Source organism: Colobus angolensis, unplaced genomic scaffold (genome assembly GCF_000951035.1).
Source record: "Colobus angolensis palliatus isolate OR3802 unplaced genomic scaffold, Cang.pa_1.0 Scaffold84, whole genome shotgun sequence".
Lineage (NCBI taxonomy): Eukaryota > Metazoa > Chordata > Mammalia > Primates > Cercopithecidae > Colobus > Colobus angolensis.
The window spans coordinates 3,524,328-3,540,319 of NW_012122265.1; the positions used below are offsets into that span (position 1 = coordinate 3,524,328).

At 49.8% G+C, this 15,992-nt stretch overlaps 1 protein-coding gene across 1 annotated transcript in view; it reads left to right on the forward strand.

Moving 5' to 3' along the window:
• The window catches only part of LOC105503300, a 30,945-nt gene that overhangs the window by 3,241 nt on the left and 11,712 nt on the right, over positions 1-15,992 (forward strand). The window contains exons 6-7 of the mRNA XM_011930162.1: positions 2,708-2,841; positions 4,600-4,775. Of these exons, the coding sequence (XP_011785552.1) occupies positions 2,708-2,841; positions 4,600-4,775 (310 nt within the window). The remainder of the gene's footprint in view (positions 1-2,707; positions 2,842-4,599; positions 4,776-15,992) is intronic.

Genomic DNA, 15,992 nt, shown 5'->3' on the forward strand with positions numbered 1-15,992 from the left:
GGGGGGTCAAGCTAAAGTACATAGGACCCTCGGGGGCTGGCAGCTGCGGGCAAAGGCCTGGGCGTCCTCAGAGGCCATCCGAAAATAAAGTGGTTTTCGGATGGAAATTCGAGGTAGTAAATTGGATAGTTGCGTGACCTCTTTTTTTCGTTTGAAACTCAAGTTCGAACGTTAATGAGGCCAATCAGCTAATTAAGCTGCCAGATCCAGAGAGGTAATTTCGGAAGTCCCCCGGTGTGGGAGGGCGATTTGATCTCTACCTGGGATGTGAACCTCAGTTTTGCAGACCCAGCTACAGGGAAGTTCTGCGCCCTTGGAAAAGGACCTAACAGATTCAGCCTTGACCCGGGTGCCCTGCGGTCCGCATCCCATAATTAGTAACGCCCTACTATGCACTAGGCACCGAGCCCGGCGCCCCAGCGGTTTCAGTAGGTCCAAAACAGCCTCTGGGCCAATTGCTTTTGGAGTTTTCCAACTACTTGTGGGTTGGAAACAAGGTTGAGGGTCCAACAGGGTTGAGCCTGCGAGAGTGGAGTGAGCTTGGTCCCCGTCTGGATTCAGTGTTGATTCTGGGGGAAAGCCGTTGTGGTTGCTCTAAGAGGGGAATTGGTAGGTGGGAGCTGTGGGTTTCTATGCCGGATTATCGCTGGCCTTTAAGGGGGCTTGAGGGAGACCCTTGTCCTAATAGGAATCTGGGTGTCCCAGTTAGTGCCTGCGTGACCCAGCTCCTGGGAAGCACTGTCTAAGGCCTCTGATTCCATTATCACACCCAGGAGTTCCTTGTTTTCCTGGAAGGAAGAGTTGGATGGAAAGCTTGGTGCTTCTTTGGGTGCCTTTGGAGGGAGGTTGGAATTCAGGTATCAAAGGTAGCTCTTTACGAGTAGGTGATTTCGCCCATAAAGATGATCCCAGAGGCCTCAATTGACAGCACTTGGCTGCTTTTAACAAATTAGATTACCCCCGACCCCACGGGAGGGGTGTGGTCTGTGTGGGGGACCTTTTCTGTGTACTGTCTCCAAGTACAGTCTGCTATAGAAAGCCCTATTCCTATTTGGGTGAGTTTCAAGGAGATTTTTCATTCATTCATTTCTTCATTTGGGTGCTTAGGGCCCATGCTGGGCCCATGCTGGCTTCTAGGGGTCTTGGTCTAGGCCGGGGACTGGGGAGCCAGGTGATATCAGATGTGAGCGCTGCCCAGAGGAAGGTAAACGGATTCCGAGACTGCATTGCATTTTATGTATCATTAGTAAAGAGGAAAAGGATGGGAGAGAAAAACGGACTGGGAATTGACCAGTATATAGGAACACACTCCTAAAAGTGGCTTTTTATGGGAAGGCAGTGCTTTAGCATACTTGCCTTATTTCCAAATACGTAACAGAATTGTAGATGAGAGAGTTCTGGTGTCCCTGTCAGTCCTGATGAGGGATGAGGACTTTTCTAAAGTGGGGCTCAGCTTGGGAGTTGCTGCAGGGCCTAAGGTCGTGCCTCCTACTGTAAAGGAGTTCTGGGCCTGGACACCTGAGGTCTCACCTGCCTGCAATTCCAGCCTCCTGCTTTGTAAACTCAAGCTGGAGCTTTCACCTGGGGCTGTTGTACCTGGAGTCTGAGGGCCCCTCCTTAGGGCAGCAGGGAGGGTGTGGCTGAGAAAAACCGTGGAAATGGATGCGCACAGCCTCTTCAGGAGCTTCCAGTTGTCCTGTAAGTGGGACTGTGAGCCCCAGGGAGGGACCCTTTAGATCTTCTTGCCTTCACATGACCTCCAGCAAAATTCTTGACCCTCTCCGTTTCTATAGACTGGGGAATCTGGAAGAAAGGGAAGGAGAGGGGAGAAGGGAGGATAGCTCCCACCCCTCGCCATTGGCCTGGGCACCGGGAGAATGAACCACTTATTGAAAGGCTGTGAGCATATTAGTGCAGGACTTGGAGCCTGCAGGCCCCCCAGGGCTGAGTGACCTTTGTGACTTGGCCACTGCACCTAACCTCCTGCCCAAAATGAGAGGCCTGTCGTTTTTGATGGTCAGAGGATATCTAGGGTGTATTTGTTTGTTTCCACACGAATAATCATCTGAGGGCCTGCTGCTGCATCCAAGCCTGGACTGGCCGCAAGGGCTGCCTCAGGGAGCTTCTAGGATAATGGGGAGGAAGAGGCTTGACTGGACAGTCCAGTTAGTCTGTATTGTGACAGGGCTTGTGATGGAGGTGACCACTGAGTGCTGCAGGGCATAGAAAGGGTCCCCAACCCAGCGTGGGGTGGGGCTATACAAACCCTTGCAAGAGGCCCAGGTTGTTTGCGTCCTCCTGGGACTGAACATGGGTGCTTGGCAGAATGATCCAGTCCTTGTTCCTGGGGTGGGGACAGAGCCACACGCTAGTCACAATAATGTCAGCAGCTGCAGTGTGCATAGTGAGACTCTCACCGAACATTTTCCTTTTGGTTGGCATTAGTGCCATACTCTTGCTATTTATTCCCTCAGTAAATCTCACAGAAGCCCAAGGAGGCAGCTCCGATTCATTACCATTCCCATTTCACAGATCAGGAGCTTGAAGCTCAGAGGAGTGAAGCCGCTTGCCTTAGCACACACAGCTAGCGGGTAGGGGAGCCCTTGACCTGGCATCGCCTGGTGGTTAAATGCGCACTGCCCAGCTGGAGAAAGCTGCTAGGCAGCGGTTAGAAAATTAGTCTTCTCGTTCCCGTGCTGTGAAATAGCCCTGCGGTCAGCAGGTGAAAACCAGTTTCTCATTAGACTTCTTGATGTGCTCCACGTTTTGCTTTGTGGAAAGCAGATTCAAGGACTGGTTTGATGCCGCTGATGGACGACTGTCTCATTGGCCGTGGCTCCAGTACTGACGCTGGGCTTCGGGGTACAGGTGCTTCTGATGCAAGCCTTTCCTGCATTCAAGGGTTTCCGTTCTTTGCAGGATATGGGAAGATGGGCCCATGCCCAGTACCCAGAGCCTGCCTTGGGTTTAGGAACTATAGACTGGGTCTCTCTGGATGCATGTACCCTGGGGATGGACCTTCAGGAAGGGACTGGTTGAAATGCAGCTCGCTCCCTGGGAGATTAAGCTCTTAAAAGCCTGTGGGGCTGCCAGGAGTTAGCGGGCAGCAGCAGGGACATGCTGGGCTCCCCATTGGCTGCCAGATGTCATTGCTGAACCCGGCACTGCACCAGAGCGTGACTGGGGACAGTGTTTGAAAATTGTCCTTGCTGGGTGTGGTAGCTACTCTGGGGTTAGCTCAGTGAGGGGTGTGTGAATGGAATTAGGCCACAAACTCCCAATCTGAGGCTGCAGATTCCAAATGGTGGAGTGCGGAAGGGCTCCTAGCTCCCCGTCCTAGAAATTCTGATACAGCAGAAAGGCAGCACGGGAGCCCCCCAGAGGGAGGGGAAGATCAGCTGGAGCAGCCCTGAGTTGCTGGACTTAGAAAGGCCTCGCCAGACACCCCCCTAGGAGGCGTGCATTAGAGGTCATAAGCCCTGCCTTGGCCCTGCTGGGCTGGGGCCTGCTTCTTGCATTTTTTTTTTTTTTTGTCTCTCCCTAAAAGTGTTTTAAAAAGCAGCTTGTTCTCTCATACATTTTCTGCAACAATTTCTTATGAAAAATTCAAATATCCAGCAAAGCTGAAAGAATTGCCAGTAAACGTTCAGATTGTGCCATTCGTCGTTTACCAGGCTTCTTACACATTTTAAAGTCAACATCTAAAATTTTTCTTCATAGGTTTAAATATTTGTAAAGGCTGTGGTACCCCTGTGAGGGTAAATATCATTATTTTAAAAGGAACTGTTGCCTAACTCTTCACCCACTGTGATATAAACCCATCGTGACTCACATCCACTTTTTCTTGACAGATACGTAAGTGAGCTTTAGGACATTTTCATCGTTCTTTTCTTGAATTTATACAGCCACTTCCCCCAAAGAATTTTATCGTAATGTAATAGACTTTTATGCTCATGGGTCTTTTATTAACCTAGCATACTTCTCTGCATGAAAAATATACATAAATTGACTTTCATAAAATTTCCCGTGACCTGAAGTTGCTAAGTATTTAAAAAAATTACTTCTGAATTGAAAAAGCTGTACAGTCATTGCTGGGGCACAGTTGGTCAAAAACTATAAATAAATTACAGATTTTTAGAAATGGAAAAGGGGAGCTGTTACTGGAGCTGCATCTCTGAGAAGGCAGTGGGTGTTTTTGGTGTTTTAATTGAAGCCCTGGTTGCATTAGCCCTTTTGTTTGATATCAGGAGGGCTCTTCTCCTGGGGCTGCACTGCCACCTCAGCAGCTTCTGGGGGATAACAGTGCCTTTCTTATGTAAAAGAGCTTCAGGGATGTTGGGGAGGGGAGGTGGGCAGGGGGACCCAAGGCCTTTCTCCACTGAGCAATTTCGGGAAAGACTTGGCTACCTTTTAGACTGAGCTGGGTCCACTTGGAAAGGGTCCTTGCACCTCAGTTTGAAGCCCCCTGTAAGGAAGAAAATCTTGGTTCACAAGATTACACCTGCATTCAGGATCCTGCAGGTGATTCTTACCTGGGGACAGTAATGATACCTATGTGAGTGACAGGTGATGCCCGCTGTGTGCTCTGGATACTGCCAGGCTTTGCTACCTCCCTGCAGACTTGGGGGTGTCCTGCCCCACGTCCTCCTCACTCTGGCTCATCAGGTCCCTCCGCTTCTCAAGGAGAATCCAGAGTCAGCACCTAGAGTCCTCGGTGGGGTTGGGGAATGGCCGAGAGTCTGGACAGCTGGCAGCCTGGTCCCTGGTCCAGTGGGGTGGGTCCTGGGAGGCTTAGGGCCAGGGAAGGGGGTGCAGGGCATCCTGGGTTTCCAGGCCTGGAGCTGACACAGACTTCTGGGCTCCTGGGCAATGGGAAATGAGCCTCTGAGCCTGTCTTTCCTGAAAATCTGCCCTGGATTCCTTCCCTGGGGAGAAGGCAAGCTTCTTGGGGAGTGGAGGGGGATGCTTCCACGCCCTCATTTGTACCCCTGAGAGCATAGGGCTCAGCCATTCCTGTCCATGTTTTTCCTGCCGCCCCCCACAAATGTCCCTGGAATTTGAAGAATCTGCTCCGCTCCCCCTTCCCTTGCAGGGGCCTGCAAACCAGAGGCGTTTGCCCCTGGGCCAGCCGGCTCCTGTCTGACCCCTCCTCACCAGGCGGACAGGTCCCCAGGAAAGGGTCTTGCTCCTACTTGCATTTCAAGGTCCTACAGTGGCACCAAGCATGGACCAGGGGCCGTTGGCAGGGGGAGATACTGACCAGATGGCGTTGCTATGGCCCCTCATCCTAGTTCTGGACTTTCCCTCCCTCGAGGCTCATTCAGCTCCAGTGGCTGAACTTGCCAAAGGTGTTGTGGCCCAGCTGGGATCCACACCAGGCAGCTGCCCACTCCACTGTGCAGAGGAAGGCACCGCTCGCTTCTCCGGCCTCCAGATCGCCTCCTAGGTGGCACGCCAGTTTATTTTTCTGTTCGCTTTCAGGTAAAGCAGATGAGGTAGCACAGTGGTTGTCAGACTTTTAGCTTAAGAAACCTTTTTTGTTCTCTTAGAATTTTGAAGGACTCAGAAGCTTGCTGTGTATGAGCACTAACCTATTGTTATGCTATTAGAATTTAAAAATATTAATGCATTTAAAAATAGTAATAAACTCATTATATGTTGGTATAAATAATGTGTTTTTATGAAAAACAACTCTTCAAAACAAAAACATTTGGTGAGGCTGGTTGAGGTGGCTCAGGCCTGTAATCCCAGCACTTTGGGAGGCCAAAGCAGGAGGATTGCTTGAGGCCAGCGATTTGAGACCAGCCTAGGCAATATAATGAGACCCTGTCTCTACAAAAAATAAAAAATTAGCCAGGTATAGTGGCACGCATCTGTGGTCCCAGCTACTCAGGAGGCTGAGGTGGGAGGATTACCTGAGCCTGAGAGGTTGGTGTTGCAGTGAGCTGTGATCACGCCACTGTACTCTAGCCTGGGTGACAAGGTGAGAAAAAAAAAATAGTGCAGTAGCTCACACCTGTAATCCCAGCACTTTGGGAGGCTGAGGCGGGTGGATCACTTGAGGTCAGGAGTTTGAGACCAGCCTAGCCAAAATGGTGAAACCCCGTCTCCACTAAAAATACAAAAATTAGCCAGGCACAGTGGGGCACACTTGGAGACCCAGCTACTCAGGAGGCTGAGGCACAAGAATCACTTGAACCCAGGAGGCGGAGGTTTCAGTGAGCCAAGATTTTACCACTGCACTCTAGCCTGGGCAACAGAATGAGAGTCCATCTCTACAACAACAAAAAAGACTTGGTGAGAAGAGTGGCATTGTTTAACATTTTTGCAGTCTTTTTGCTGTCAGGTTTAATGGAAGACAGCTGGGTTCCCGTATCTGCTCCTGCAGTCAGCTAGTTGCAATATCACACATTCTGTAGCTTCCGTTGTGCACTTGGGAGAGGATGAGCTTGAAAAAGCAGCTCACATCTCAGTGTTATGATGAGAATGGTTTGACTTCATAGATCTCTCAAATAGGCTGGTTCCTGGGGCTGTACGCGGAGAGCCTCTGGGAGGAGCGTGGGATCTGCCTTGTCAGTGCACAGGTCTGGTTTGAAAGCTGGCTTTGCCGTGTGGTCCAGGGGATGCTTTGAATGTTGCATATCCCTTTTCTTGTCATTCAGGATATTTCTGTGGAGTTTAGTTGGGGGCTTCAGACAGCACCAGGTGGTTCCCACCCCAGGGGTAGGACTTCTGATTGTGGAGTCTAGGATGTTGGCAGCATGCAGGGGCACCTTCCAGGCTGTGGGGTCAAGGAGGCTGGCAGAGCCTGAAGTGGCTTAGGAGACTCTGGGAGAGCAGCCTGGCCAATTTGTAGAATGAGGCAGGCTTGCAAGTGTAGACAGGAGGGCGGAGAGGACTCTGTAGGTGTTTGGCTGCCAGAGGAAGCCTGTAGTTTTCTTGTGAAGCCTGGTTTTGGTATCAGAGTAATATTGGCCTCATAAGATGACTTGGGAAGCATTGTCTTCCATTTTTTTTCCTGAAAAGTTTATGCAAAATTGGCCTTCATTCTTCTTTAAATGTTTGATAGAATTCACCAATAAAGCCATCTGGGCCTAGGCGTTTCTTTGTGAAAACTTTTAAAATTATTAATTGGATCTCTACTTGTCATAGGTCTTTTTAGATTTTCTGTTTCTTCTTGAGTCAAGTTTGTTAGTTTGTGTCCCACCAGAAAGGTGTCCACTTCAAGTGAGTTTCTCTGATTCGGTTGCTGCGTAGTTGTTTGTAGCACCATCTCATTATTATTATTATTTTTGAGATAGAGTCTCGCTGTGTCGCCCAGGCTGGAGTGCAGTGGTGCGATCTCGGCTCACTGCAAGCTCTACCTCCTGGGCTTACGTCATTCTCCTGACTCAGCCTCCTGAGTAGCTGGGACTACAGGCGTCCACCACCAGGCCCGGCTAATTTTTTTGTACTTTTAGTAGAGACAGGGTTTCACTGTGTTAGCCAGGATGGTCTCTATCTCCTGACCTTGTGATCCGCCCGCCTCGGCCTCCCAAAGTGCTGGGATTACAGGCGTGAGCCGCCACGCCCGGCCTGATTCCTTTTAAGTCTGTAAGTTGGTAATAATGTCCCTTCTTTCATTTCTGAGTTTGGTGATTTGAGTCTTCCCTTCTTTTCTTGATCGTTCCAGCTAAGGTTTGTCAATTTTGTTGATCTTTTCAAATAACCAACTTATAGTTTTATTGATTTTCTTTATTGTTTTTCTAGCCTAGATTTCATTAACTTCAGCCCTAACCTTTATTATTTCCTTCCTTCTGCTTGCTCAGTTTCAATTTCCCGTTCTTTTTCTCACTTTCGCAAGGTGGAAGGTTTTGGTTACTGATTTGAGATTTGTCTTCTTTTTAATAGAGACATTTACAGATCTGAATTTCCTTTAAGTACTGCTTTAATTGTATTCCATAAGTTTTGATATGTTTTGTCTTCTTTTTCACTCATTTCAAAGTGTTTTCCAATTTCCCTGTCGTTTATTCTTTGACCCATTGGCTGTTTGTGTGTTGTTTAATTTCCACATATTTGTGCATTTGTAAAATGGATTTCAAATTTCATTCCATCGTGGTTGGAGAACATTATTTGTATAATTTCAGTCCTGTTGATGTTTAATGAGGCTGTTTTATGGCCGGGCATGAGGCCTCTCCTGGAGAATGTTCCATGTGCCCTTGAGAAGAATGCGTATTCTGCCGTCTTTTGTGGCGTGTGCTGCAGATGTCTGCTAGGCTGCTCTAGACTCTGGGATGCAACAGTGAACCAGACAAATATTTCTGCCTCTGTAGGATCGACACCCTCACCAGGGGAGCAAACAATAATTAAGGGAGATCATAAAGAAGCAGTGATGCCCTGCGGGAGGAAAGGAGAGCTTGCTGGTGGGGACTGGGAGCCAAGGGGGCTGCTGTTTTAGCAGGGCGGTTGGTGTGAGCAGCACTGAGGAAGTGGTCCTTGAGCAAACACTTAAAGGGGGTGAAGGAAGCGATGCGTGATAGAGGAGGAGTTCAGTGGAAATGGATAGGAGAGCACTTTTTTCCCCAATGCACATTTTATAAATCATGCAAAATACTTACAACATAGAAGGGTACCCTTTTCACCATTTTTAGGTGTGTAGTTCTGACACATTAAGGGCACTCACCTTGCTGTGCCGCCACCGTCACCATCTATCTGTAGAACTCTTCAGCTTGCAGAACTGAAACTACTTCCCCACTAAACACTAGCAAACCATCCCCCTTCTCCCGGCCCCTGGTGACCACCAGTCTGTTTCCTGTCTCTTTGACTTCTGTAGGGACCTCATCCAAGTGGAATCATGCTGTGTTTGTCTTTTTGAGTCTGGCTTAATTCACTCAGCATAATGTTCTCAAGCCTCAGCCATGTTGTAGTGTGTGTCAGAGTTTCCTTCCTTTTTATGGCTGAATAATATTCCGTTGTGTGGATGGACCACATTTTGTTCATACAGTCATCCATCCATGGGGACCTGGGTTCACCCTTTGGCTGTTGTACATGATGCTACTGCGAATGTGGGCGTCCAAATATCTTGAGTCCTTGCTTTCAGAAAACACCTTCTAAAGCAGTGTCCAGCCCCAGGCCCAGCCAGTCTTGAGATGCTGAAGCTGAGATCTTTTACCCACTCGCTCCAGCCAGGCCGGTGTCCCACAGAAGGAGGCCCCACCTTTCTTCGTGGGTCTCAGGAGAAAGCAGGGGTGACCCTGAGTGTGGGAGAAATTGTGGGACAGACTTTTTCCCACGTCTGGTGTCTTCCAGTGAGGCAAGGTGCTGTTCCCTGGGAACCTACTCCCTGGAAACCTAGTGGGGATGTCTCATCTTTGTGGGTTCAACCTCAGCCTAGGGTTGGACCAAGAAAGACAGGGACCAGAGACAGTAGCAGGGGAGAGAGTGTCTCCTGCAAAATGTAGCTGATGGACTGATTAGATGCTTCCCGGTTGCCTCATGATCTTCAATGTGAGCTGGTTGTGCAATGGGTCATTTGCCGATCTCATGTGCAGTGGCTGGCGAAGGTACGTATCTGTCTGTCTCATGGGGCCTTGGGTCGCCTGTGTGGGGTGGGAAAAGCGGGGTGTCTGGGTACTTCCCGCTCCCTGGAAGCTTTGCCTTGAAGTCTCCTTAGTAGCCACTTTAAAAAATCCACCCTGAGTTGATTATGTAGCTCAGTTTATACATTTTATGGAATGGTTAACCCCATTTTATTCTTTCTCTTCCTGTTGACATTTGGGTTGTTTTCAGGATCTTGTTCTTTCAGACCGTGCTGCAGGGAACATTCTTCTCCGCAGGCCCTGCCGGGGCTTCCCTGGATACCTCCTTAGACGAGAACTTGCCTACCCTGGAGCTTTCAGCATGCACAGAGCTGACTTTCGCCAATGTTCTCAAATTGCTCTCCCGGGCGTTGTACCAAGTCACAGTCCCACCCGCATGGTGTGAGAACTCCCTGGGCCCCTCCTCCTCAGCAAGACTTGGTGTTGCCTGATATTTGCCAGTCTAATTGGTGGGAAATGGTGTCTCCTTTTAACTTACATTTTCTCTGATTCATAGAAAGCTTCTCCCAGTTCCGGTTCATCCACCACTCAGCTTTCCATTTTCTGAATGGACCTCCCTGGCTCAAACAATCCTCTCACCTCAGCCTCCCAAGGACCTGCGACCACAGACGCACAGACTACAGGTGTACAGCACCACACCTGGCTGTTTTTTTTTTAGAGGGGGCTCCCTGTGTTGCCCAGGCTGGCCTCAAACTCCTGAGCTCAAGTGATCCTCCCACCTCAGCCTCCCAAAGTATTGGTGTTTATGGGCATGAGCCAACATGCCCAGCCCATTTTATTTTTTTTTGATGTGGCTCCTAGGAAATTTAAAATTACATTTGTGACTCCAATTATATTGCTATGGGGCAGCATGGATTTGTAACCTTCCTTTTCCAGGGGCTGGGGTCTGCCGCTTCTTGCTTGGCCCCCTGCCCTGCAGTGGCCCTACTTCCACCGCCACCTTCTCACCCTCAGACGGAGTCCGCTTCCTTTTGACATGCTTCCTTTGAGTTAGCAGCAAAGACTCTAGTTGGAAGAACAGGAGAGGGATTAGGGAGAGAAGATGGGCTAGGACAGCTTGTCACGGCTTGTCACTCAGAGAGACCTGAGTGTGGGCAGGACCCCAGAGCTCATTGAGAATTAATCAGGGTTCTGCACTGCTGGCTCTGGACAGTCCAGGTCCAAACCTCTTGGAGAACAACGGACCTTGGGAGAAGATGCACCGCGTCTGGGTCCTGCAGCGAGTTTTCAGCAGATTTTATGCTGGATCAGAGAATCCTCATGCTGACCAGCCTCCCAGTACCCCGTGGCAGGCTCTTCATAGACCAAGCCTGGTTAAATAGCTTCTGGAGTTCATTCTCCTGAAGAACGAGGTTCTTACCAGAAGCAGTCTAGAATTAGTATCATATTACTGTTAGTAATTATTACCATTAGAATATTACTAATTTTAGCCGTCTAGAATTAGTATCATATTACTGTTAGTAATTATTACCATTAGAATCATATTACTAATTTTAGCCGTCTAAAAGTATCATATTACTGTTAGTAATTATTACTATTAGTGTCATATTACTAATTTTACCAGTCTAGAATTAGTATCATATTACTGTTAGTAATTATTAGTGTTAGTGTCATATTACTAATTTTACCAGTCTAGAATTAGTATCATATTACTGTTAGTAATTATTACTATTAGTGTCATATTCCTAATTTTAGCAGTCTAGAATTAGTATCATATTACTGTTGAACATTCATGGAGGCCGTTGGATCTTCAGATGGCTTTCTGGCCACCGCTGAGTGTTTGCCCAGCTCCCAAGGATGTGCAGTTGCCTGAGACACCTGGCAGACACCCTGTGAGATGTAGCCTGTGCCTGGTGGGCTCAGTGGCCTGGGGTGGGGTGGGTGATTTTCTGAACGAAAGGAAATGCCCCCAAGGTAACAGACCACCCAGCCAGCTGCAGGACACTCCACATGTAGAGGCAAAAATGACTTCTTGGTCAGGTGCAGGTGGCTCATGCCTATAGTCCCAGCACTCTGGGAGGCCGATGTGGGTAGGTGGCTTGCTTAAGAGCAGTTCGAGACCAGCCTGGGCAGTGTGGCGAAACCCTGTCTCTAGAAAACAAAACAAAACCAAAAACAAATATTAGCTGGGCATTGTGGTGTGTGCCTGTAGCCCCAGCTTCTCGGGAGGCTGATGTGGAGGGATCACTGAGCCTGGAAAGGTTGAGGCTGCTGTGAGCTGAGATGGTGCCAGTACACTCCAGGCTGGGCAGCATAGTGAGGCCCTGTCTCAAAAAAGAAAAAGTATTGACCATTCACAATGCAGTAATAACATAGAGTGACCTGTATCTTTGTAGGTAGCTCAGTCAGCCAGTCAGTCATCATCACTATCGTTAATGTATTATCTGCAGACATTGTTGGAGGCCATTTCAGTACCTGCTGTGTGCCAGGAGCTTCATGCATATGGTCTCATGGAATCGCCAGTTGCTGTCTGGGAGTATTTTAATGCCCATTTCACAGAAGGGGAAACTGAGCTCCAGAGAGGTGCACTGGCTGGGGCTTTGAACCCATGTAGCACGTTACATGTTATAACCAGTAGAATGGAAGGGGACGGGAGCATATAATCTCCTTCACTCCAGTGAGTCCTCCCTCTGGGCCTGCCTGGCGGCCCCTCCTGGTCATCTGTTGACGTGTTGACAGCTAGTCCTTCCTCACGCCTCCTGGGTGTGTGTGAACAAAATGCTTGTGAAACCGTGAGCTAGACCTTCCCGTGAATGAAGTCTGTCCCTGTGACTCTGTGTCTGGACAGCCCCTCTTCTGGGGAGAGTCCTCTGCAGCAGGTGCAGTCAGCGTGGGGACAGAGAGGACACGGAGGGCCCCAGCTCTTCAACACTTCTGCTGATTGACTCCAGCCAGCTCTGGCCATAGACGGTGCATTTGCCCAGCAGAGTTGAGTGTCGCCGTGTTTCAGCACCCTGTTCTCTAGGCCGTGGTGACGGGTGATCTGCCTGGAGAATGCGGGCCGCGGAGGGAGCATAGCACTGGCCAGGAGGGGCCTCTGGCCTCTCCGTTCTTACTCCGACATCTTTGGGTTTTGGGGAGTGTTGGGTTCATTTTCCTTGCTGTAGTAAGTGGTACACTGCAGTGCAGAGCAGCTCTGCCGTGTTGCTGTGTGACCTTGGACAGCCCAGCTGGCCTCTTTAGGCCCTGGTTTTCTTATCCTTGAAATGGGGGCACTAACATATTTCTGGTAGCTGTGAGCATTAAATAAGGCAATTTTGTAAAACCAAGACTACGGTAAGCATCCACGTACTGCCAGCTGTTCTTACTGTCTTTAGTGGTGACGTCTGCATCATCTGTGTCCATGTGACCTGTACCACATGTGGATTGCTGGGTCTGTAAAGTGCCTGTCTTGTCAGGGCTGCCCCCTGGCCTGTTGAGACCTCGGGTTGGCACAGAGATCCTGTTACAGGCAGAGCAGGGGACGCTGTGGCCTCCACCTGTTCTCTGCAGAGCCTCCCATGTGGGCTTCATGAGTGCACAGGGTTCAGGGACTCAGGATGATGGGGTGCCCAGCGGCAGCCCCCCAGCTCGTGCAAGGGACATCTGCAACCTTGGCGCCCCTCCCCAGCCAGTCCCACTCTCAGTCCATGTGTGCATGTGTGCAGGGCCTGGGGACAGAGGTGAGTCCGTGTGTCACAGGGAGAGCCCCTTGGGAGGGGCCCCCTCATCCCGTGGGAACTCCAGGTGACTGGGTTGCTCTGCTACCCGCGAGCCTGGGTAGTGGTGTGTGTTCATCCTTGTCGGCCTTTGTGGCCCTCAGTGGCTTTTCCTGACGTGGATGAGCCTTTGTTCGTTGGACATCTTATCCTGCCATGTTTTACTGAAGAAAAGGGGGCGGGGGGCCTGGGAAGAGGAGGTGGGGTAGGCTGTACAGCTAGTGACTCAGTTAGGGACCCTTCCATAAAGCCTGCATTGTGGTGGGCTTGGGGCCTTTGGTGTTAGACAGACAGGGTTAACTCCTGCTTTGCCGGAGCCTCCCCGTAAGTGCCACGATGTGACCTGGGTGAGTGACTGGATCCTTTGCTGTAGGCCTTGGCTTCCTGATCTTTAGGTTGGAAATAATGACACCTATCTAATAAGCACCTGTTAAGTTGAGAGTCATGTTAGTTAACCTTCGCTGCATAACAGACCACCCCAAACAAAGGGTAAAACACCTGTCCGTTTCAGGGCCGGATAGTAAATATGTTGTGTTTGTGCGCTGTGCAGTGTCCCTCCGAAAAAGCAGTCAAAGGCAGTACATGAATGAATGGGTACGACTGTGTTCCAGTAAAAACTACTTATAAAAACAGGCTTGGGCTGGAATTGGCCCGTGGGTGGTCACTTGCCGACCCTCATTTATTTAGCTCATGGTTCTGCAAGTTGCCCACTAGAGCCGGGCTCAGTCCCTGGACTCAGTCCTTGCCCACTGGCTACTTGGTGGTTTTGGGCTCCTGAGGGCAGCAAGAGGGTGAACTTCAGGATGCCATAGTCTGCAGCTTCTGCTTGCATCACATGTGCTGCTGTTGTCTCTTTGGGTTTATTGACATGGCCAGAGCGAACACAGTGACCATTTCCAGGGTTGTTGTGGCAGAAGACTTCCCAAGATGGTAGATCTAGGAGGTACGACTGATTGGAGCTGTTACTGTGACAGCCTCCCAGGCCCGCAGCACAGTCCCGACTGTGCCAAGTCCCTCCCGGCCGCTGCCTGCAGTGTTGCCCTCTGGGCACAGAAAGACCTCACAGGACTATAGAGGTGCCACATTGGGTTTTGTTTATCTGTTTGTTTTGAGACGGAGTCTCACCCAGGCTGGAGTTTAGTTCACGGTTCTGTAAGTTGCCTACTGGAGCCGGGCGCAAGCCAAGTGTGATCTCGGCTCACTGCAACCTCCACCTCCCAGGTTCAAGCAACTCTCCTACCTCAGCCTCTGGAGTAGCAGGGACTATAGGTGCATGCCACCACACCCAGCTAATTTTTATATTTTTAGTAGAGATGGGGTTTCACCATGTTGGCCAGGCTGGTCTCGAACTCCTGACCTCAAGTGATCTGCCAGCCTCCTAAGCTTCTCAAAGTGCTGGGATTACAGGCATGAGCCACCGTGCCTGGCCTCACATTGGATTTTGATGCTTTTACTGGTCACAGCATTTTGTAGTTCAAGCAGGAAGCGTAATGTATGTTTTAATTTCATTCCTGAATAATTTTGCACGGTGACTGTTGCTAAGCTAATTTCAGCCTGCCCTGTTGCCTTCTCTGGCCATTGATCTGGGGATAAGGAGAATGGGGAGTGTTCTGTGGATGGTGAGACGGGCCCCGAGCAACATCCCTCTCAGTCCGGTCCTGCCTTTCAAACAAACAGTGTTTGTGGAGGGGATGGAGGAGACTGAGCAGGAAGAACCGAATGGCCAGCCTGGCTTCCTCCTGATCCTGGCTCTGCCGCCAGCACCTGCTGTTCTGGCCTCAGTTTTCTCAGCAGGAGAATGGGTGCATCTGTTAAAGTCACATTGCTTCTAGCACAGACTTCAGCAAAGGCAGCCAGCAGGATGGGAGACGGTGTACACCACGTGTGAGGAGAACGTGTGCCCATCCTCACGGCAGCCACTCCCCACAGGCTGTGTCACGTGGACCTCAGGAGGTGGCTTCCGACAAAAACTGAAGATCGGAGGCTCTTCTGTCCCTGCTGCATTCCTGTACGTGTTGGCCTTTTGCCTTCAGTGTTTTCTCCTCACTCCATGAAGCGGATCCTGAACCCTTGTGAAGCATTGAGAATGAGAGGTTCTTTTTATTTCCTTTATGGAGGTAAAATATACGTAACATAAAGTTAACATTTTTTTTTTCCAAGATAGAGTTTTGCTCTTATTGCCCAGGCTGGAGTTCAATTGCACGGTCTTGGCTCACTGCAACCTCTGCCTCCCGGATTCAAGCGATTTTCCTGCCTTAGCCTCCCGAGTAGCTGGGATTATAGGTGCGTGTCACCATGCGGGCTAATTTTTGTATTTTTAGTAGAGACGGGGTTTCACCATGTTGGTCAGGCTGGTCTCGAACTCCTGACCTCAGGTGATTCACCTGCCTCGGCCTCCCAAAGTGCTGGGATTACAGGCGTGAGCCACCGCGCCCGGCCTATGCAAGAGTTTTTATAGAGCTTAATCTCCGGTACCTTCCGGAGCTCACCAAGTAGGGCCAGAAGTTCCCACCTTCTTAGACACCTGTGTTCCTGGTGACCAGTCCCAGTCTGAGACTGGGGCCCCCACCCTAAGTCACCTCATTAGCATGAGCTCCGGTGGGGTCAAAAGGGACTCACTTCTGCTACTCAGGAAATTCTCAGGGTATTAGGATCTCTGTGCTGGGCACCAGGGACAAAGCCCAGTGTATTTCTTTTTTTTTTTTTTTTTTTTTGA